Raw genomic sequence first — 24162 nt, forward strand, 5'->3', positions numbered from 1 at the left:
TTTCAAGCATTGGTATCACTTAAATAATAAGTATTACTATCATTTCTAGATCTAATAAACATCAATTCAGCTTCACAACTAAACACACTGATCACAGCTAAAAAAATGAGTTCTCTGTCTAATCCCATTTTAATTAAAACTTGCTAGCCTTGGGCACATTGCACTGAAAGTAGCAGGTTTGTAAAGTTGAATTTTATTAGCTCTTTGATTGTGTGTTCCCTGTTAAGTATGAGCACTCTGCACTCCATGCTGGCAATGGATCACCCTGACAAATGACCACAGCAAAACTGCTTAAACGAGATCAATGATAAAAATTTGCAGTTGACAGAACATGTAACTGAAAAAAAAGAACATTCCTGTTTTGCTCCAAATTGTTTTATCTGTCTTTATAAACTTCTACAGAATTAAGACACATACAAAAACAGAATAGACTGAAACTGAGGCCATTTTAGTGACTGGTTCTATAACCTAAGATAAACACAGAAGTAAGATTTATTGTTGGAAGTGTCAAGAGGCATTTATACTTTTTTTTCCCCAAAATAGACTTCACAATCTAAAATGTGACTGTAGCAAGACTACACAGAATAAAAAGAAATGCTGTAGAAATACAAATTGTTTTATAGCTAAGCAAAACTGTTTCAAGACCCTGCCCTTGCACCAAATGGCATACACAAGATAAAGTAAGAGCTGTCAACCAAACTTTATCATTCTCTTAACCCTAATTCAAATCCTAAATTTGAAGCTTGGATAATAAGACTCTCCAGTAACAGATCAGGTTTCTCATAGTTCAGCTGTCTTGGCAGTCCATAGTACAGTCTGCCAAGTATTCCACTCTCCAAAAGAGAAGAGAAACTTTTTATTAAATATTATTTATTTAAAACATTATATTTGCTCTTGGCCTTTGCATGGGTGTACACGTATTTCTCTTATTAATAAAATTAGGGGTTTGAGTTTGACAGGTATGCAATGCCCAAATTGTCACCCATAGGACTTATTCATTATTCTGGTGAAGAACACAAGGATTACACTACTGATTCTTCAACTGAGCTGAGAAAAAAGCTAACACAGGAAGCAGCAGAAACAGTTAAAAGTAAAATTTCCATCAATGAATGGGTCAGGAGACATGAAAGGTCTGAAAGCAGGTTCTTTCAGTGCTCCTAGGAACAACCCTGACAAAACGGAACAATAGAAACAACAGATCTCTCTCAAGTACATACTTCCAGACATCAGGATGCTGAACTTTATTAAGCTTGCAAAACACTGGTCTGTCACACATGCTGATAGGAGCTAATTTGATAACCTATATTAAATTAATGCTTTTTGTTCAATTCCAACTTCTTTATGCCCCAGCATCATGCTGGATAATAAACAAGTGCCATTAAAATACCATGTGTAGTCTCTTGATATGTATACTGAACTGTAGCTAAGATACTTCCATTTGCTTTCCTTGATATGCATCACTACAATAACCTCAGAAAGTTATTTTTACTACTCCTAACAGATAAAGGAATTGGATTTTCCTATGGTATATGGAAAGAAACAAGACTATAGGTTTTTTTCAAGTTCTAAATACATTTGACAGGTGCAGAATTGGAGTTTTCAGAGAATTCAGTGTTCTAATTATGTGTTCAAAACACAACTGAATGTCAGCTGCCTTGGACAGAATGCAATTCTTAACAAGGCAATGTGAGAACATCAAGTGAAGCACCCACAAAACGGAAACCACAAAACAGGAAATCCAAAGAAACTTGATTTTTTAAAAATTCTGAAGTGAATTTATGTCAGATACTAAACAAGTCTGATCCCTACTTTTATGTGGCTCATATAATTTGCTGGACTAATTACAGAAACATTATCCATTTTACCCATGTTTTCATGCATGTTAAGTAGACAGGCTGAAATTGATAGGCCCTCCTTACTTGTGACAGAAGATGTAATCAAAATATAGCATTAAGACATTAAATACATGGCACTGAGGCACTTGTCATTTCATGAAAAGTGGTTTTGAAATGCTACATGCACTGATGGGAGTATTGTAATTTATCAAATTCTAGTATGTATTTTAGATATATACATATATTATACAATGAAATACTTTATTATCCATTATGTACTATAAAAATAATAAAGATACAATTAAATTTAATTAAATACTCACAATGCAAAATAACCTTGAGTTCAACAAGAAGTTTCTTTGAACCTCCGTGGCTTGTACCTGGAAGTTTTTGCATTGCTTCTCCTTTTTTATTTAAAATTTCTATTCTTAATGCTCCTGAATGTAAAACAAAAAATTACAGACTTTTAAAATATGTTGTGGATTAAAAGGGATCAGATATTTCTGTATGCTTGTATTTTTAACAAGGGTGCACGATGCATTTTTAAATTGGCATTTAATGTTTTAGCATTTGGAAGGAAAAAATATACCTATTGGTGTACCAGCAAATCTTGTTTCATTTGGTAGCAACTCATCTCCTTCAGGCCATGTTACTGATAATTTGTCAGGTAGTCTAATAAAAAAATAAAAAGTGAACATTTTTTTCAGTAAGTTAAAATAAAGGGCAATTTATCTTTAGTTAAGTAGACATAAAGCTATTTTTGTGGTAGGGAAAGAAAAAACAAATCCCAAGCTATTTCTTCTTTGTTTTTATTTTCTTTTTGTTTCCACTGAAACAGCTGACTGCTTTCCCACCTAGGAATAAAACTGAACTCTGTTTGATTCCTGATTAAATACAAAAACTGTAGTTAGGAACTCCATGATTATATAATTACCATTTAGCACTTACCTTGCCATTTCATCCTCTATGTATTTTTTAACAACTTTGTCAGACACTGTTCTGTCAAGTTTTGAGATTGGAATAATTTTCATTTCAGCATACAATGCCTGTGGTTCCTGAAATAAAAATTCAGCACAGTTATAAATGGTCAGACTTTATAATATGTCAGACAAAAAAAAAAATACCCAATCAAGAGACTAGACAAGCTAACAGAGATATAATGCAATATGCTAACAAAGACTATCTGGTAAAACCACAAGATACTGTTTTAAAATTTGGTGAAATCACAAGGGCTACAAACAAATGAACAACATACTATTGATGCTAACTGTCATACTTTATTTCATATGCAAATCTTAATAAATCAGACTGTTCATGAAGAATAATAATTTTAATATATTCACATTAAAGCTAAAATTGAGTATTTCTAGACTGCTGATTGTCAAAAACAACAGAATTTTCAACTGTTATTTAAAGGTAATTAGGTCAGACAATGGATTACGTTTAAAGATTTAATATCAACACTAGCTGTGTGAATTCTTTCTGTATTTTTTCTTACCAAAGCAATTTGAACCTCTCCCCCAGTGGCAAATATATCCCCATCATGGTCCCCATACAAGTAAAATTTCTCAATGCTTCCATAGTATATTGGATGAGTCTTAGTAGTTTTCACCTATAAGCAGAAGACACCAATTAATACATTATTCCTGCATCAAACACACAGTATCTGTCTTTTTTAGGTTCAACTAACTTACCAGCTGTCCAGTTTTGTATGTTTTTCCATCCCACTCTATTGCAGCATACGTTGCCCAAGGGCTCTGCATTCTTTTGGATGGTATATCAGTACGTACAGTTACTCCTTTAAAGACAGTGAATTTTATCTGTTTGTCATATTTTTCATGACAGTCTTTGAGCCACAGAGCAAATTCTCTGTCAATTTTCATTCGTTGCTCCTATAAAGAGATTACAATGTACACAATAACAATATATTATAAAATTTGAATGCGACCAGATCAGAAGCCTGAACAATTTTATGAGTACAGAAATACTGTACTCAAACAAAAAAAAGCCAAAAGCAAAAAGACACACGCACAAAAAAAGAACAAAAGAACAAACAGAAAAGAAAAAGAAAGAAAGAAAGAAACAGAAACCAAGACACAAAGAAAAAAGTATTCTTCAGCTTAAAAACATTAAAAAATTCTAGGAAAGCTACATTTTGGATCAAAAAAAAAGTGCTTCCCCCAGCAGCCATATTCCTCTAGGAAGAGGGTCTTTCCACAAAAAACATCATCTAACAACTAAATAAAGTAATTGTTTAAGAAAATAAAAAGAAAATACTGAGTCTTAACTTTTCAGATTTCAGGATTCAGCTTTTCTACTCCCTAAACCAGAGAGACATGAACACATAACCAGCAAAGGTTTCTGTATGACATGCAATGAAGTTGACCAAGAAGAAACACTTAACAGAATGCAGTAATTACCTGTCCATTGAAGATTCTCGTGAACAGAGTATTCTTATCCTTTAGCTTCAGCTCCAGATCCATGAAAGTGAGTTTGTTTGTGCTGACCTGGAACTTATCATTGGTAAACAATGCTCCAGAAATTCTGTTGTAGCATTCAATTGGTGCCAATCCTCTCTTCTTTGGAGGAGCGCACCAGTCAAAACTTAAAAGGAGAGTGTTATTAAAATCCTTTCTTATTAAGAGAGGTTTACATTACAGAAAGAGACTGTACCAACAGATTACTACTTACTCTTCCACAGTTGTGTACGGTATTAATCTTCCATTCCAAAAACATTCAAAAATAGGCCTTTTTCCTCTGGCACCTTTTTCTACTACGTAACAGTCATCATCATCATCATCATTTAATCCTTGATTAAAAAAAAAAAAAAGGCTCCTTGAATGTATTTCCATAAAAAAACTATTACAATACCAAAACCTATAGCAATCTTAATGAAGAAGTACTATTGTTATTAAGCTCAGCACAGAAGTAAGCACATTATATCAAGCTCATTATATACATTATTAGGGTTTTTTTCCTGTTTTAGAAATACCAAGCAGAAAAACTGAGAAAGGTAAGGAAAATTTCTAAATGGAAGTGAAATATTACCAAATCTACCAGATTTGAAATTTTCAAATCTGAGTGTTACTTTTCCTTAGTTTCAATTGATGTTCTTCTAGTATCATAAAACCTTGTCCCAATTAACTCAAGATTCGTTTCATCAAAAAAAACCAAAATGCCCCCAAACAAACAAACCCCAAACAAACTCACAAAAAATCCAACACCAGATATTTTAAAACCCATAGCATTTGAAAACTCACCACAACTAAATAAAACTAATTTTAAACAAAAGACTTCATGTTGTCCTCTGCAGTATTTCGATACTAGAACCTCTTGAATCTAACTGCTCATATTTTATTACTTTGTTGGAGCAAAGATGCAGTCAGGAAAGTGCGAAGTTTCAACTGGACTACATTCCATAAGGGTTTATAATTTGAAATTAGATGGTGTTATGCCAAAGACCAGGTTTACAGAAATGAATTACCACAACAGCCAATTTATTCACAGGACCTGTTCATTCAACAGAATGCAAACTTTTCTCCTCTGACACAGCCTAAATCCGGCAGTGATTTGCATTTCAACTTAAAATTGTTCTGGTTTTTATTTCATTAAAACATTTAGAGTAGTAGGACTGTCTATGACAGGACTGACAAGCAGCAAGACATTTCACTTACGTGATGGAAAACATGGATCATCAGGGTATGTTTCTTTATCATAAAGGAAGGGATGGTATCGGATAATGCCTTCGACTATGCCTTCTTCTTCAACGTGTGCCTTAAACTCAAAGCTATCTGCTGCAGTATTTATATACAAAGTCTGCATGTCATCTTTGATCTCCCTCAGATTGACAATCTTTGGTACTTTTCCCTTTTCAAACATTGAAATCTGGAAAAAAGGAAAACAAGTTGATTACCCTTAGAGCAAGAGACCAACAAGCAATTTGACAAATGACTGTTAGCAAAGGAGTTAGTTCCCACATTGCAGTGCTAAAAAGAAGTACTTCAAAAAATTAAACTACATACACATCTTGAATGCTGTATTTTAAAATGCATGATTACAGAGAAACAGGCACAATATGAAATAAGGTGCCATCAAAGAGGACTTTTGACTAACATGTATAAAATCTCTTACCTGGATGTCAATGTTGTTAAATGGGCTTACTTCTTTTGTTACAGCATTAACTTCATTTCCTTTTGGTCCATGGATATAATAGTGATAGATATGTCTAAAACACATTTCAGAAAAAAAAAACCAAACCAGCAAGTGAAATTAAAAAATTGCTCATTATAATTTTACGGAAGTCTAAATAAGATTGTATTTTATTAAAATACACCTGGTTTGTTGCACTGTTATAAATCAACTCCTTGACAACATACACATGGTACAAAAGATTTACTAAAGGGATGAATGAAAAGGGACTCCTTTTTATTCCTCTTCTCTCTGTCAGGCACAATCACATTAGGACCAATTTTTGGGTAAAGTAATTTGAAACAAATTACAAAAAAATGCATCAATCAAAAGTAATACATTTTTTACATGGCTACAGATCCTTTGCATCAAAGGGTAGACTTAAAAAACTACTATAGATTGTTCTGCACTCTGGAAATCAGAAAGAACTAGAGCCACGGATCTTTCCACACTTTATCTCTACCAGTTTTATGTCAATCATCTAATAGTAAGAGAAACATATAAGAAACAATCACTATCTTAACAATATTTACAAAAATTTGAATATAGGTAGGAGTCATGGATGTGATCTGCGTAAGAGAAATATTTTTTCTGTTGTAAACATTGCTATCTAATCAGCATTTTTCCTCATTAACGAAACTTCAAAAAATCCACATGGTCAGATAGATTAAACAGTTTCACAGAGATATGCAATTTGAGAAAGCTGAGGAACTTAATTCCATTTACTTCAACTTTTCAGGAAGCTAGCTAGGCTCTTCCAACTTCAAAGAGTGATCCTTAAACCTGTGCAGGATGGTCTGGAGAAAAATGAGATTGTACTGTTCAAGGGGACTGAATGCATCACAAAAGTCAAATGCACCTGCAAGTTTATAACTGCTTTGCTACCGCACTAAATGTGCCCCAAACAGAAATCTTGGCTTCCAGAAAAAAGCTCCTCATGGTCTCATTACTCAGGACTTTATGGCATGTCCAAATTGCTTAGTAGTTTGCCAGAATTTCTTCCAGACTTAAAAAGGCAGTCTCCTGGCTTAAAGACATTGTTTTTTTAGGGGTTCATCCCGATTTCAAAGCATCCAAATAATGAGGGCTGTGCTGCAGCACATTAAATCAGAATGAAACTGTTATCATGCATGTGTGGCAAAAGGAAATGTGGCAGAACAGAACGGAGAGGTGTTTGAGGGGAAAAGAGCCATTACAGCTGAAAAAGTGACTCAGGACTGTGTAGCACTGGTAGGCTAAATAACTGGTTTTACTTTAACAGCTACAGGGCATATATGTGAATAATTGCACCTGGGCTCCATCTCAAACAGAGGCAGCTCTTTCACTTCAAGAGATGGCTAGAAAGAACTAACACACACACTTAAGTGTGAGTGTTCACTTGACGAGTGCCTGGAAGCTAATGAGGGACCTAAGTGATTCTATGCATGTGGATGTACCCTATATTTTCATGAGGTTAAAAATGGTTTCAGCAACAACCCTTGACGTGTATCACTGAATGACACTTCACATAGTAAGGTATTATTTAATTCTTACATTAATCTTCTTTTAAGGTGTATCTATTATTACCAGATTATAGGTATCACAAAAATAAAAACATAGTTTGAAAGCAAAGTTCTATAGTTTGCAGATTTCAAAATTGGTCCTCGACTTTGTATTTCAGTTTACATTCACAAACGGATCCATCATTTTAACAGGTAAGCCCAAACTATTCACAGCTATGACAGGTATCTCCAGGCTCTCTGGGCCCACTGATGACATTATTACAGTACAGAGCAGACTGTCAATATATGCTTCTCCCTCATAAACTGGGATGAAGCAGCAGTACTTTCTTTTACTGTTGTTTAAAAAAACCAACCAACCAAAAGACCCCTAAAACTGTAAATGCAAAGCTAGGTACCAAGGTTAGGAGCACAGCTGTGAGCAAACTGATGTGAGCAACTGATGAAGTTATTACTAATTAGATTAACAACTTATTACATTAGTAATACACCATTAAGTTGAACAGGCTACTAAAAATTACAGTGGATAATTATGTATCAATCATCAAGGCACACCTTTGGTTGGGGGGCCCTCACTCAATTGGTTAGATGGGGAGGCTAACTGTAGTATCAACAACCTTAACAGGAATAAGGCCAAAGTCAAAGTACAAAACAAAGTAGTTCATAATTCTCTGACTTTGTTAGTAGGTCACTTTTAAATCAAATCTTTTAAATCACCAACTTACGCCAGCTGCCTTGTCCAAAGATGAAAGTAGTTTTTCAAGTACTGCATGTGATCTGGTTGTACACCTGTGATGACAACTGCTGTGAAACTCTCTTTATCCCTTTCTTCTAGTATGAGATTATGAAGAAATCTTTCATCATCACTTGTGATGTGACTAGAATCGGATGGCTACAAAAAGAGTAAAATAATAACAGCAGGGATGTAAACTGAATTTCTGAACTACCATCAACTTGAAAAGAATTAAAAAATATAACAGAAAAGCAATACAGAACACATGATGCTAAGTATCACAAAGGATTAAAGCTTAAAGTAAAAGTTTCGAAATTAAAGTCAACAAGCTGAGAATATGACATCACTGATCCAGTTAATTTTCAATTTACTTTCATCACAGCACTTGAAGTGTGCAGTTTAGAAATGCATTTAACCATGCTTAATGTAGCATTGTGTGATATCCATGTTCTCATCCATCAAGTGGAAGTATTAAGTGTGCAAGACATTATGTCCTCTTCAAGAAAACAAAGGCAAAAATATTATTGGCTTTTAAAGGGATAGGCTGCTTTCTATAACAGAAACTCAAATGGAAGACACACTTTTGCTGTAAAAGAAAAAAAGGTGAATCCTCAATTCCAGATGAAATGTTGAGCAGTCTAACAGAAAGAAATTCCTGATTCCAGAAAATACTGATTGTCTTTTCCTGAATGGATGCACTTCGCTCTTCTGACAGGTTTCTAAACTGCAGAGACACAGGGATTGATGTCATGCTTCACAACGGACCAGTGAGTAATCCCTTACATTTGATACATCCAGGAAAAAAGCTACTTTTAAAACAAAGATTAAGATACTTATAGTGAATGCAAACAATTGCTACAACTGAGAAGATACCTTGTAGTAAATCCAGCTAACAGGCCTTATTTTGCAGGAAAGCAGACAAACCCCACATCACTAAGGCATGAGAGGAGACATGTCATACCCAACCATATTTAGGTGAAATAGTTAACTAAGGGTGTTCTGTCAAGGCTTACTTTCCACAGGGAATCAAAGATCTCTCCTTAACAAAGAGGATAATTTAACCAATTTTGAGACCTTTCATCAAAGAACACTTCATCTCTTTCTCTTTTAAACATAACAGTCTTGCTGAATTAATGTCAACAAGGGACTGTTCTGTGCTAGTGATGGGATTGGTGATAATAAAGAAAAGCCAGAGCTGCTTGGCCCTCATCTCCAGTGGTCTGACAAACTTAGAAGCTGCTGAACACTCATGCTGAACAAGTGCCACTCTGTACAGCGTGGAAGAAATTTACATTGTGAAAGAACCTCCAAAATACCATTCCCAAATTCTCTGGCTGCCTTCCCACTTACAGATGACAAACTACCACGGCACCTTCCCCTACATTCCTAGCATCTATCTCAACTAGAAAATTACTATTTACTCCTTTGAAATATTAAATGGTCCAAAGAAGTGACTGCAGTGGAGACAGGTGCCTATTATCCATTAAGGAAAGATGACCAGCAGGGATACCATTCATGTCACTTCTCTTCAGTGTTATGGTCTTGTTCTAGAGTCCCTTTTGTTTCGTATTAATTACATCTTGATTTCTTTGCAAAAATAACTTCCTTCACCAACTGAATGGCTCAAAGGCTCAACTATTCTTCTCACACTACTAATCCATTTACAATTTCTACTTCTGCCACAGTATCCTCTTGCTGATGGATGTGCAGTGCAGACCATTTTTAAAGTTATTAATGAGATGAATTCACACGTTTTAGTTCACACCAATATAATGAACTGGCCTAGGTATTTCAACGATTTGCAAAAAAATTCCTAAACCTGAGTTATTTCTCTGTTATCTTAACACTTAACTTTTAATACTTGAGTTTTTCACATCATATCTTCCCTCTTGGATAGTTACAAGTTATCTTTTAAGTCTAATAGAACTTTAGTTGCCTTTTTAAATTTTAATTTTAAGTGTCAGTTTAACTTTAATTTTATATTATTACCACAACTTTTCAAACAGTTGATTGCACCACCTCCTTGAACTCTTTAGTAGTATCTATGCATCTCATTCAGCTTCTTTCCTCCAATTTATGCCTGCTACTTTATCATCCACCCTTTCTCTTTAATAACAAACAGGGAGGGAAAGCATTCGCACGCTTCACAAATAAAGCAGATTTTGTCTGCTTTTACTTTCAGTTTCCATTTTTGTGAGTCTACCTTCTTAAAGACATTGTACAGAGAATAGAAACAAAACTCTGGCAATTCATTTTTTGTCACAACTCACTGACCCAAGACTGGCATGATAAAAATTCTCCTGCTCCTTTCCCATCCATACAAAACACCAAGAACACTGATATAACCCACTAGATACGTGCTCAAGGTCTGACTACCTTGTCATGCACACCAATCATTTTTCCTCCCATCCTTAGCAACATCTTTGCCTTTCTCTCCTTGCCCAAAAATGACTAAAGAACAATTCTTTTCAGTCTTCTTCCTTATCTTACAGTTTTTTTATTTAGGCTCTTTTTCTTCATGAAAAGCATCACAACTACTGAGCTTAGTTTTCAGCTAAACAGTTCATTCATTTTACAAAGTTGATGAATATTTGTAAAACCAATGCATTTTGTTGGTCTGGTTGGACTTTTCTCCCAGATGCTGTTTAGTCTTACATATTCTAAACAAGTACAATTTGGTTCCCTAATTCACTCCTTACTGCTTCAGAGAATTTTTTTTTTGTTTCATACATAACAAAAAAATTTGCTGCGCTTAGGAAAGTATTTTTAAATATTCTTCTTAACCTCATGGGCAAAACTATAAAGCATTTCTGTCATTTAACCTTAACTGAAAAGAGGAAAAAGCATCACATAAAAATAAGGCATTATGATACAGCATCTTGAAGTTCTCAGTTACTTCCTTTTACACTCCAGGGTGCAAATGATTCAATGAGATGAAGATATCCCCAGATAAGTATTAAAAGAATATTACACAGTTAAATCACATTAACCTGGGAAAGGCCTTCAATCAGAAATGCAAGAATCTTAAGGGTATTTACCTTTCTGTTTTGAATGAATCCAGTATATATTGCTTCTTTGTTTTTCTCCTTCTTTTCAAAATCCTCTTTAGAAAGGACAAGTTCATGAACATCCTGAGATGCTGCAGGCTTGCTTATCATCTGATTTTGTTAAAGAAACAGCATTTAAAATCAAAATAAGACTTAAAATTAACATCATAAAATACTCGACTGCTGTGATTAAAAGCTAGGAAGTAACAATCTGATTGGGTGCAAATGTTCTAAAATAAAAATAAAGTCTGACATTGACTTACTCTGGCAGACTGTCCCACGAAGAACACTGCTTGCTTGCCTCCAACTCCAAAATATGAAATATCACTATTTAAACTACGAGGCACTGGCAAAGGGCGTACATATCCTGAATGATCACTGAGAATAAAAAGTGTCTTTAATAAATTTTTCCAAGACAAAAGTAATTAAAAATGCCAAACATACTTCTGATCTAAAGCTTCTATTAAATTTTTCCTCCCAATATTTTGCTAAAAAAAAAAAGCTTCACTTTTTATCTTTTAAAACAGCAACATTGAAATATATGTGCCTGAAATCCCTGACGTACTCTTCTCAAAAGGATGATCACAGAGTAAGTATTTTCCTAAGTCATCTTATAAAACATTTCTATCCCTTCTCACAAACCAAATCTTATTCAAATGAAAATTGCTTAGAAAGCAAGCCTGATCTTTCTGACAGCATCTTTTCATAAAAATACTTTTAAGTCAAAGTGGGAAATAATGCAAATCAACTATTAAATGCAGACTTAGAAAGATGATATATGCTATCAGTAGTGAAATTCCATGTCTTTTAAGTCACCTTGAACAGTTTTATCTAGTTTAGGAAGAACATATATTTTCAAATCATAGCAGTCTCAAATGAAAATAAGGTGTAGATGGTATCCTGCTATAATTTACACCTTTGTTCCCACATTAAGTGGTAGTAATCCACAGTTTAAATCTGCATTTTAGGAATACTATGCATTTCTGTTACTAAACCCACCTACAGCAATTTGAAAAAGCAGTGAATTTCTTTACAAATGACCCAGAATTACTTTTTATGCACTTATCTCCAGATGTTTTAAAGACATTGACTTTCTATTTGGAGATGCTTTCAATGCAAAAAAGCTTTCTCCAGCTATGTTATCACTTCCCACGGCTCCATTATTTTTTACACTACCTACTCATACGACAAATTAGTTATGACTGACCCTGTAATTCTCATCTTCACATTTAAAATACTAGGCTTAAGGCATTTAACATGTCACTGAAGCTCAAAAATTCTACATAGCTAATCCTGTAGAATTTTATACACATAATAATAATATTATAATAATTAATAAAAATATTAATAATATTAAGCCTGGGTAAATTATAGTATTAAGCCTTGCTGTGCAGGTGGAACATCTCTTGAGAACAGATTCAAAAGTGTGAAGTTAATTCATCTAAGTAGCAAAACCCACCATAAAACCTCCACTTTCTTCTTTAAATGCAAAAGATTTATTTTGTATAGCTTGCATCAAGAAATGGACATTTTCAGGTATAATTTATAATACATTACACAGAATTAAGATTTAAGTAAAAAAAAAGAAAAAATCAACTAAAACCATGTATCTGTTTATCTGTTATTCCAGTAGCTTGAAAGATATTGAACACATCATTTACCGAATTACTGAAAGCAGAGAACAGATCAACAAAGTACAAAAATCCTCTGCAGGACATAGCATGCCACCTACATGCTTGCATGCAAGCAAAAGACAGTTTAGAAAAGGTCCCAAGAACAAAAACCTATTCAGTGTATCTCAATAATAGAAACGCAGTTTCATGTTAGGAAGCTTCACTATTTCCTACTTTTAAAAAAGTATGGGTCTATTTATGTAAACATACAGTGACAGGGTTTAGCTAAGTGCTGGTATACAGCTATGTCTTAAAAAGGTATTTTGTGGACCTTCGCAGAGCTTGCTAATTGTTGTAGAAATATTTAGAACTTGCTAACCTTTCGAAGTCTCCTTGTCGTGTAAACTTTGACAATCTATATACAGCCCAGTTGTTAAGCTGTTTAGAAGTCATTCCACTTCCATTATCAATCACAGCAACAGCTGGTTTTCCTTGGGAATCATCAAATAACTGTTTGGGGAAAGACAAACAAACAGCACAAATCAACAAGGAGCAACTGCTAGAAAAAAAACAGATAACGCAAACTACATCTGAAAAAATTAAAGGATTTCTATCTTACCAACTTTATCTGTATACTCCGAATACCAGTATTTTGAGATGTAGCCGACAGAGAATTGTCAATCAATTCAGCAAGGGCAAATGCTAAAGAAATTGATGAAAAATAACCCTATTAGTGCTCTGAAAATAGACACTTAATTATAGTTGTTTCTTCCAAGCAATTAGGATAACACATTACCTGAACACAGACAAGACCTAAGACATGTCAGAACAATCAAAATCACATATATCTTGTTTAAAAAGTAAAATAGCTTTTGTACATGTACTTTATGATTTGTTTCATCACTGAATTTCTCACATCTCTTAATAGTAAGAACACAATCATTGAAAAGAACAATGAGGAACTAACCATCTCCTTACCAAAAGACAGATCTGTCCCTTTCACAATTAGGAATTAATTTTTATGATTCATATGAGGGTCAAAAATATGTAAAAAATGAACCTTGCCTTCTTAAAATATTGAGGGAAGAATGAATTAACTGAAGAAACCTGCTCTGAAATTTTGTGAAACATCTAAAATTACAATGTTACTTGTTCAGAAAAACATAAAGAAAATTGTAGAAATGGTTGAAGGACTTCAGTGAATGGTAAATACAATCAGAATTCTGTCAGATCCATGGCAGTGCACAGCAGAAACAGTCAGGCAAGCCATTTGCACAAATTTGTTTTTTCTAACCATTAATGCTTGGACCTCTTACCTAATTAAACTACCTAAGTTTACTGGAAAATTCATTTAATCTGAAAAAAATACATCAATACATTAATTAATAATACATTAATTCAATCTGATTGACCAGCCTCAGTGAACAGACATTTACATTCAGTCTCTCTAAAAAGGAAACCTTATTTCTTACAATTTGCAAAGTTCTTCACAATGCTACACTGCAATCTACACTGGTCAGTAGATTCAGACAGTAAAAGAAAACCCTTGAGTATTAGTATAACACAGCAACACTGAAGTATTTGGTGTTTTTCCTCAAGCTGTTATTGAAGTATAAAAAAAAAACAACAAACAGTTCTGCATTTTTTGCAACTTCATTGTAAACAGAGTAGCCGAGCATCAGTTATGCGATCCGTATTTGCTATTCCATATTAAAAAATAAGGTCCTTTATCAACACTTGAAATTGGTTAGGCATTGCCTTTAGAGATGCTGGATATAGGAAGCATCAGCTGCATTACACTCACACAGGTTAAAAACTACAATTTGCTGCCAGTGAAAACTTAGGCAAAAAATTGTTTAGTAGTTCAGTCTTCTCCATGTCAGCTGCCACTAGACCCCCTTAACTTTGCATTTCATTTATTGAGGGTACAACTTCTTTTGTCATCCTTTTCTAATGTACCTGCAGAAACCCTTATTATTCATTCTCACATCCCTTGCCGAATTTATTCCGACAGTGCGTTAGTGCTCCTGATCTCATTTGTACATTCCCAGGCAATATTCCTGTATTATTCTCAGTATTCATGCCTCTGCTTCCACCACCTATGCAATTCCCTACCCTCTTGTGTTTTAGTTTGACCAGGAGGTTTTTACTCAGCCATGCTATTCTCCTGCCTTCCACGCCCGATTTCTTTCACATAGAAATCAATAGTTCTTCTGCTCTAAAAAGTCATTTAAATAACTATAAACACTCTTCTACTCCTTTATCCCCACGGTTGTTTCCCATGGTGTGTGATCCACCACGCCCTTAAACAACTGAAAGGTCCCTTCCTAAAGTTTAGAGTCCTAAGAGTATTTTACACATTGCCTATTTAATCGAATTCCACCAGGGTGTGGTCACCACAGCTCAGGCCCCGCTTAGCCTTTCCAGTCCGTTCCTCTGTGCTGGGAGAACAACAGGTCCACTATGGCTGCTGCAGGAATAAGGCACAGATCTCCACAGAATGCTCTGTGGAACCTTACACAGCAATTCCTGTGTACAGGGATAGATGTACCACTGACTCAACTGTTACAGCACTTTGAGCACAGTACCACCAATCCCAAATGAAAACGGTGCCTTTGCTGCGGCTTGGAACAAATGATGTGCACATAGACGAAAGGGGGAAAACTGGTCCTTAAAAATACAGCTGCTATTTACAGACATTTCTGATTGTTGTAAACAACAGGAATGGTATCATGCTTGAGTCTTGATTGGGGTTTTTTTGCATTTTTTCTGTGCAATTTTGAACCTGTTGTACCTAATAAGTACATAGTACTTAGAAGGTAATCACAGTCACAGACAGAATTTTCAGAGAAGCCATAAACAGAAAGTAATTTCTTCAAGAAAACAAAACAAAATGCTGGTTACATATTTCATGCATCACTTAGATAAAAACTAATTAAAGTGGCATCTTTTTAAAGAAATAGTTGTTTTTGTTGATAAGTTAAGCCCTGTAGCACCCCAAATGGGAGGGCACACAAAATTCTATAGTAGCTCACACAAAAACTGTTAATGAAATTCAAACACAAAGGCTACAGTTTAGTACAGGAGAGAAAAACCTGATAGCACAAATACTGATCTGTCTAAACATCATGCACAGGATCACTCAGGCTAAAATTCTTTCTCTTCTAAAATACTCAAACTTCTTGAACAAGTATTTGAGAAGGTACCTCTATGAATCTGGATTTTTAGGTGGCTAATTTTAATAATTTTTAAATGAAGAATCTGTATGAAGAACATTAATTTTTCTTCTAAAGATTATTTCTTAGCAGCTATAATTATAAGTTGAGTTGCTCAAAACCACATTATATTCACATCACTTACACAAGATTACTTTTGCAGGTACTTACGCAAAGGATTTTGGCCCTCGCTGGCATAGTACTCGTACATGCCACTTTTGACAAGTGTATCGTAGTGGGGCAGAAACTCAATTCGTTCCTTGGTTGCCAAAAGCAACATTTGATCAACTGACTGCAGCAGATACAAAGTAACTCCATCGTGAACAAGCTTGCCTGCAGTGAAGATGAAATATGAAGTACATTGAAGAGCACTGCATCAGGCAACTTCCACTCTCAAAACAAGTATGTGTTTAGCCACAGGTAAACTCTGTATCTTCCTAGGTGTCGCCTATTTAGCATTTAACAACAACATTTAAATTAATATCTTTTCACATTTCCAAGCTTAATAATGCAAGTTCTCAGGTGACAGCTATGTACATATAATTTTTTCCTATCATTTACAGAATTTGTTTTGGAAGATACTTAGCATAATCATCATGATACTAACTCATCAAAAACATGTTTGTGGAAGTAATTTTTTAACAATTTTTGACAAACTATTACAGAATTTGTATGTCACAGAGCACAAACAATTATCATGTGACCTTTACGATCAATATAAGAAATACCTGTAATTATCTTGCCATCTAAAATACTTACTGAAGTTCTCTTCTGTGATCTCCGTCCTATTTGTGGTGGTGATAACAAAGGTTTCATTAGAAGATATGCCAAATGCCTACAGAAATTGAAGGTTATTTAGTTATGATTACTAAGTAATCCAAAAACTATTCAGATACATTAAACTAAAAAAACCCGCAGTGGTCTATTTACTTTGTGACAAGTTACTTATGAGTAATCACATAATCTCTTAGAACACAGTTGAAATTAGGATCACTTGTTTTCTCAATTTAGCCAAATCTGTCCATACTAGGTTGGTTTGGTTTTTTTACCTGCATAAAATAAAAGTATGGTCTAGCGAGCAAAAGGAATTTAAGGGAGAAGAACTGTTTTACAGATAAGCCTCTCGAGGGCAGAGGAATGAGACTGAACAGCTCTACTTCTGACTGTGAAACTACAACAGCAATAGTTATGATCTAGATGGTGTCACATATTTAACTGCACTTTTGAGACACCAAATCAACTGAATATTTCTTAACGTTGGATATTACAGTCTTTGTTCTTCAATTATATCATACACCTAAAAATAATTAAGATTTCTTTCAGAAAAAATCTTTACTGTTAGAACACTGAAGTTTATTCCTCTGAACCTTAACAATCATTGCCACTTTGGTGCCTCCTTTTGAATGTGTTTACTGACTTTTTATCCTGCTTTCTACATGCATTTAAATGTCTCTACATTTTTGCACCCTGACGTCCAACACTAATCTCTTTCCCAAAACAATAAAATAAGTATCTGTATTTTTTCCCACCTCCACAAGTCTTTGAAACTCAAGCAAAAGTCAACCCTGGTCTCACCAAACTTCATCAACCCACTCAGTCTTGCAGTGACAACTCAAGACAGGTGCTTTATGTACTTTTAGACAAAATCTTCCCTGAAGAAAGCTCTAGCATTCCCTGCAGCAGCTTGTCCTCATCATTTCCCACAGACGAAAATATTTTTAAACACTGCTTATGGTTTCATTAGGAACCTACTTTACACATTTCAGTTACTTTCTCCCCGTGACCACATTAAAGTTGCAGTTATTATCCATCAGCAAAATTAGAAAAACTGTTGAATTTCTCATTGCACTTGGTGAAAACAAATGCAGATGACACAGAGACTTTCATTCAGACTTAAGAACCTGGAGTAACACTTTTTTAACTTTTCTACATTCAGACCACTTCAATTTTGCCTCTCACATTACACAAATTCCCGCGTAGCAGATCTGTGTAGGAAAAACTATATAACTGCTCAGAGAAAGAGAAGTAAGCATTAAAATACATGGATTTTTGAAAGCTAACCTCCTACTGTGCCATTTGAGGTCAGTGGTTAATATAGAGTAACTGCAGAGTTTTACAACTGAAAGCACAGATAAGCATCTTCCCCTCCAGCTATAATTACAGCTTCCCTGTTTTCTCAATCTCCCAAAGGCTCTTCTGCTCTCAAACCCTTATGAACAGTGCAGTATTCAAGGCAGCAAGAAGTTAGGATCAGCTAGTGCATATACAAAACCGTCTTCTACAGGAGTAGGGGCAGCCTCATCCTTCTGGTCCTCTCTCCCATTCCATGGATGAGCCCAAACTAAACCAACCCCAAGCATAGTGTGGCAGGCTATGCTTTTAATTTCCTGGGTGAACCCAGCATTTCTGTGACCACTGGCAGCAGGTCCTTTCCACTTCACAGGCTACTAGGTAGGTATATGAATCAAGTTTGGCAATCTGAACTGCAGATAACTGTTTTCTCTTATCCATGCCATGGCTTAAAAGGCCATATCCTTTGTAAACTTTGGGGGTTACTCAGTTTGAATGCTTCACTTCTATATAAGACTTACTTGTTTTACTTTCTCTCTCCCTCTAGCCCACGTTCTTGGTCATCCTATTCCTTGTCTCTTCCCACTATGCCAGGTAGCAGTGATGGGCTGCAGAGCTGTTACAGTATGTGGATGTGATCTCCCAAAAGAGAAGTTGCTGGCCATTCCTGAATTAAAGTGAACCTACTGGATAGTTTACTTGTAGAGTTTGTGATTTTCATTCAGTTCTGACAGACAATGTTTGGTCAAATGTTTCATTTCTCAGTAAGATGTGTGCATATAAGAGACATTATGATATCTTCCGTTGGTAAGAAATTCAGGTTTCACTGCCATGTCTTTTCAGCCCAGCATGGTGCCCTTTTCCAAATAAGTACTGAAGATGAACACAACTCAATTTGGTAAGATTCATGAGCCAACCCAGAAGCACATTGATACGATAAATCTGTGAGTATTCTATGATAGACACAGACACAGGAATATGATGAAGCTTGTCTTGTCATCAAAATCTTCGAGGGCACAATCACTATGCTCAGAAATGCCACTGCACATTGACAGTGAAGGCATATTTGGAGGTTATTGTATTCAAACAACTAAGTGGAAAGCTTTTATCTTTTTGTATACAAAAGAAGAGATGTTAGAGAAAAAACAGAGACAAGCTTCAAAAGTAAATCCACAAGCTAGAAAAGGCAGACATGTGAAAAGGCAAGGATGCCTAACTGTTGGTTCCATATTATCATTACATGCAAATGGAAGACTTAAAACGGTAAAAGATAAACAGTTATGTGCATAGAAGTATAGATTATGTCAACAAATCAAATTTTTAGTATTCTGGACAAACAACCATAATTGTTGACTGAAAACCAAGTCAGTTGTTAAACCACACTTGGAAGCGTGCTGAGTGTACACTGCCGGGCTTTGATGTCGGAGAGCTATGAAGGCAACCAGCATGAGAAGAGGCAATCAATTGCCCTTAGACAGCCACAGCCAGTTCCAGATAGCTCTCAAATCCATGGAATCAACTCACTCCTCTCCTAGATTTCCACCAATAGAAGGGCACATGGCGCTTCTCTGCTCAAACTTATCAGGGAAGAAACAGAAGAGACAAATAAGAAGCATTTGCCAGAACCGAGGAGATCCATCAGGAGACATTGCCAGGGACAGACTCATAGAAAGGACGTTCTCCACACCAGAGCAGGGATGGTCCCAAAGGTGCTGAGGCCCATGGAGGACCCATGTCAAGGCAAAGAATTTCCTCTCTCTGTCCTCCTACTCCCATGGAACTGTGACCTATGGCAAATTCATCATAGCAGAAAAAAACCCAGTAAGAGCAGCAGAATAAAGCCCTGTACATGCCCTGATGTGTCACACCACCTGTTGCCTAACCAAAGGAACTGGGATTGACCATGCCCTGGGCATTGGGAGAACAAGGATAAATTAGACTAGGAGTGGGGAAAGAATGGTGTATGACACAAGATGAGCTTGGAAATGGGGAAAAGGCATTTCTCTAAGCGATTAATTTCCCCCCAGTCGATCATCAGAAGTTTGTGTTAACAGGCAGTAAGTAAAATTAAGAAAAACAAAAACTCTGAGTTGAGCCTGCTGTGCACACAGCAGGGTATCAGTCCTTAAACCCATGGAATGGTACAGAAGCAAAAAAGCTGTCTGTATAAACAAGAGAAACGCCAATCTTTATAAACTGGAGGATCAGTCTAGAAGCACCACTTATGCTTCCCACCAGTGCTTCAGGATAAATAAAGTCAATGGCTCTCAATTTGCTAGTAGATGTTAATAATATGGAATTAATAAAATGCTAAAGGAGTTTAAGGCAATGTCATATGCCCAAGAAGTTTTCAGCAGAGCACTTTACAGGTATGACACATCAAAGTGTGAATGAACTGTGATATCTTTAACCTTTAAATCTGAATCAAGAAGCAAGGTTCAGTTTATGTACTAGCTTCATTCACAGGTTTTCTTTATAAACTAAAAACCCCACTAACCTCAAAACATAACCCCTCAAATCACAAATAACTCCTCAGCAGTCTACACTCCTTCAAACAGGCCTCTCTTTCTTTTCCACGTATCAGCACAAAAGCTCAGAAGTTTTACTGCTACTTGATCTGCACATGCACAGTAAGGCTTACCTGGCTACTGAGGCAACTAAAACACTCAGCATGAAGTCAGCAAAGATTTTGCCTCTGGAATTACTATCTGCCTTGGAAAAGGTGCTCAACAAGCAAATATTATCTTGTGTGTGTGTACCACCACAGCTTGCAGTCACATGAATAGTTTGAAGTGGTAAGTGAAGGAGAAATAACATGCTGTAAGAACAACGTCATTGGCTTGCTTCCTCTGGCCTGCCAGTCTATTTCCATAAAATACAAACTTCTGGTGGTGACTTTTAAAACTGAAGGAATGGAACACTCCCCAACATGACAAATATAGAACAGTGAAGCCAAAACTACAAGATCTTTAGAAAAGACATTTAACCCCTTGGAATCCAAACCTTTCCAACAAAAACAGTAATTCTCCATAATATGCAACTTCTGTACTCTTAAAATTCTGTATCCTCCTATCATAACCAATCCAAGCAGACAGTGCATGAAAATGATTAGAATAAATGGCCTCAGAGCTTGGTGATGCAGGATAACAAAGGATAACAAAGACAGAACATCCATGGAGTCACCTTCCACAGCCAAGAAGTATTTTTTCTGACTATTAGAACTGTATTGCTAATGCAAACCTCTAAAAGGGACCCTGAACTGCATCAGTTAAGCGTAAGGAAGCCTGATAATACCATTTTCAATGCTGTCCTTCACAGTTATTTACTTAGCTACCCAGTATGGCAAAAAGGAATATAGCTTTTTCAGTATTTCAAACTGATCCAGCAGCTCCTTTGCAAAAAACTTGTCCAGGAATCTGAAAAAATGAAGGTAAAAGCCACATCCAAACACTGAGAAGCCTGTAGCCTTCTGTAATTTTGCACGTGATTAACTGAATAGCCCATGCTATTTACCAAATTACCATCTGAAAGACATGCATTTATCAGCTAGCTATCCCACTTAATGAAGAATTACCAGTCCAAATTGAGAGAAGTCTCTTACATCAGCAAATGGATGAAATGACAGAACACATTTAAGGGAAACTATTTCTTCTAAAATCACAGATTTTCAAGCCAAGAACTGTCTTTTGTATCATCTCGCTCAATTATTCATACAACAATGTAATATTAAGGTAATTAATAAAAGTAGCAAATACAAAAACTAAAATAAAAAAATACTAAGTGGAGACCTTGCCAGCAGTAAATGAGAACAACTGCATATGACTCATAAGAATGCTGATCAAATAAACTCCTCCAATCCACTGTGAGAACAGTTCTCAACATGAAGACAACTTGCTGAGGATCTCTTAGTGAGGACCTGGGACTAAGCACTCACAGCAGGGCAAGTATGATAACAGTTATCTCTAATCATAATCTGAATGAGCTTCCCTAATGTCAGAACACAAACGTATATGTAACATCTTTGGACACCAACAGAAAGAGGAATCCAGAAGTCTCTAGAAAAGTAGCTGGAAAAAAACCCCCCACCAACCAAAAAAACCTAGGAATTATTTCTAAGCATTTCTTGGAGTTCAAAGCAAAAATTTATATATTACAGAAATACAGGAAAACACAGGAGCCTGTATATTCTGGTCAAATAATTTTTATACACTATCTACAGACAAAAACTAGCAATAAATCCTAACATTCTAAAACATTTTCCAGCCATCCTTGATTGACAACACCACTTCCACCTAAACAACAAATTAAAGAGAATAACATTTGCAGAATGTTATTATTTTATTCTTTATTCTAAAGTCTTTTTTCTCTGTTGTACTTAAAAGCTTCACTACTTTTAGAAGTTCAGTTGATACACTTCTACATATTTACAAAAAGTAATCAATAAAAAATGTTAAGTGAACTGAGAGTTTAACAGAACCACTTAGAACGTTGCCCTGTATCACAAGATCCAGTAATAGAACTTTAGGCTTTTTAGGTTTCTTAAAGTTTTATCACAATATTGATGGAAAGGCAGAGAGAAAAAGAAGAGAGGCAAACCATATGACACAAGATCTCTACAGAAATCACAAGTGTATTTGTCCAGAGTGATGTGGTAACTCAGACATTTTCTCAAGATTTGCAACTTTTAGCAAGCAGAAAGAAGCTTGGAACCCCAGAATTTCTACAAAGAGCGTGCCATCATTACTAGACTTAGTCTGAGTCTAGAAAATGACTTCTACAAGACCATCACAAACTACCATGTCTAAAATCACAATCACAAATACTCAGTGCAGCTGCCAGCCAAAATTTTAACATTAACTTAGTGCCAGCTTCTCCTACCAACATACTTTGTATGGCACCACCTATTAAAGGAACAAGAATTCAGAAACCACTCTTTAAAACCAAAAAAAATACTTGGTCACATCTAACAGCTACACCTGGATAACTAATCCTAAAGATTGCAGGTATTCTGCATCTGACTGCCAACACTCAAATTTGACCAGGAACCTACAAGCCGCTCAGCCTTCCAAATCAACTAATAAATCATAAGGCTGTACCTCAGTGCACCAAGGTATGTAAACGGATCCAAAACATCAGTAACAAACATGCTGTACACAAGATTTTCAGTGAAGTCTGAAACACAGTGTGATAGTTTTGGAAAAAACTTACAGCATTGCTGCATCTTACACAGATCTTACAGTACTTCCAACACCGTCTTAAAAATCAAGGAGAAACTTGCTTTGCATATGCATAATGTGTTTAAAATATACCTATTTTTCGTTTCTGGTTATACAGAATTGCTAAAATTGTTAAACAAACATAGGGCTTAAAATACAAAAATACAATTATTGCAAGATGGACTGATTTAATCATTAATGCAAGTATCTCTATTGAGCATTTATCAGAATGATGTTTTGGTGATACAAACTTGCAGAAGTTCCTAATATTTTTTCTTTGATGGCAAATAATTTGATTATAGTTTATTTATTAAGCAGTGTTAAGCAAATATTCACCAAAATATTTCACTTATTTCTTGTCTTGATTTGATACTACACTTATGCTTATTTTTCATACACCATCTTAAATGAACATCCTTTTCTCCCTCTTGGCTCATTGAGACACTGAAATTTATTTAGGTGGACTGGCAAAATAATCTGTTCAAACAGTAAGTAGACAGGTTAGGATACAATGGGAAACTCAACAAAAGATGTGACAAGATTAAAAGAAAAAAAATTTTTATTGTGATACTTGTTTTTTGCCTATTTGCTTTAATTACAGATATTTACTTTTTATACAGATTACAGATCTATGCTTTTTTTTTTACACTAGGAAATCACAAAAATGAGGAGAAGCTTCAGCAGAACTAAGGAAGCATTTACCAATGAGTTTGGCTGCTATGTAAGTAATAAGACTAATCTTAGTA

General features: G+C 35.4%; 1 protein-coding gene across 1 annotated transcript in view; it reads right to left on the bottom strand.

The window, feature by feature from the left end:
* The window catches only part of SMCHD1 (structural maintenance of chromosomes flexible hinge domain containing 1), a 67123-nt gene that overhangs the window by 38735 nt on the left and 4226 nt on the right, over positions 1-24162 (bottom strand). The window contains exons 2-17 of the mRNA XM_066329533.1: positions 16890-16965; positions 16302-16463; positions 13535-13617; positions 13295-13425; positions 11566-11680; positions 11294-11413; positions 8248-8414; positions 5967-6060; positions 5510-5720; positions 4527-4644; positions 4256-4439; positions 3530-3727; positions 3334-3447; positions 2784-2890; positions 2425-2507; positions 2159-2272 (exon numbers count right to left, since the gene is read on the bottom strand). Coding sequence (XP_066185630.1) covers positions 2159-2272; positions 2425-2507; positions 2784-2890; positions 3334-3447; positions 3530-3727; positions 4256-4439; positions 4527-4644; positions 5510-5720; positions 5967-6060; positions 8248-8414; positions 11294-11413; positions 11566-11680; positions 13295-13425; positions 13535-13617; positions 16302-16463; positions 16890-16965 — 2077 coding nt within the window. The remainder of the gene's footprint in view (positions 1-2158; positions 2273-2424; positions 2508-2783; positions 2891-3333; positions 3448-3529; positions 3728-4255; positions 4440-4526; positions 4645-5509; positions 5721-5966; positions 6061-8247; positions 8415-11293; positions 11414-11565; positions 11681-13294; positions 13426-13534; positions 13618-16301; positions 16464-16889; positions 16966-24162) is intronic.

This window comes from Sylvia atricapilla, chromosome 1 (genome assembly GCF_009819655.1).
Source record: "Sylvia atricapilla isolate bSylAtr1 chromosome 1, bSylAtr1.pri, whole genome shotgun sequence".
NCBI classification, from domain to species: Eukaryota; Metazoa; Chordata; class Aves; order Passeriformes; family Sylviidae; genus Sylvia; species Sylvia atricapilla.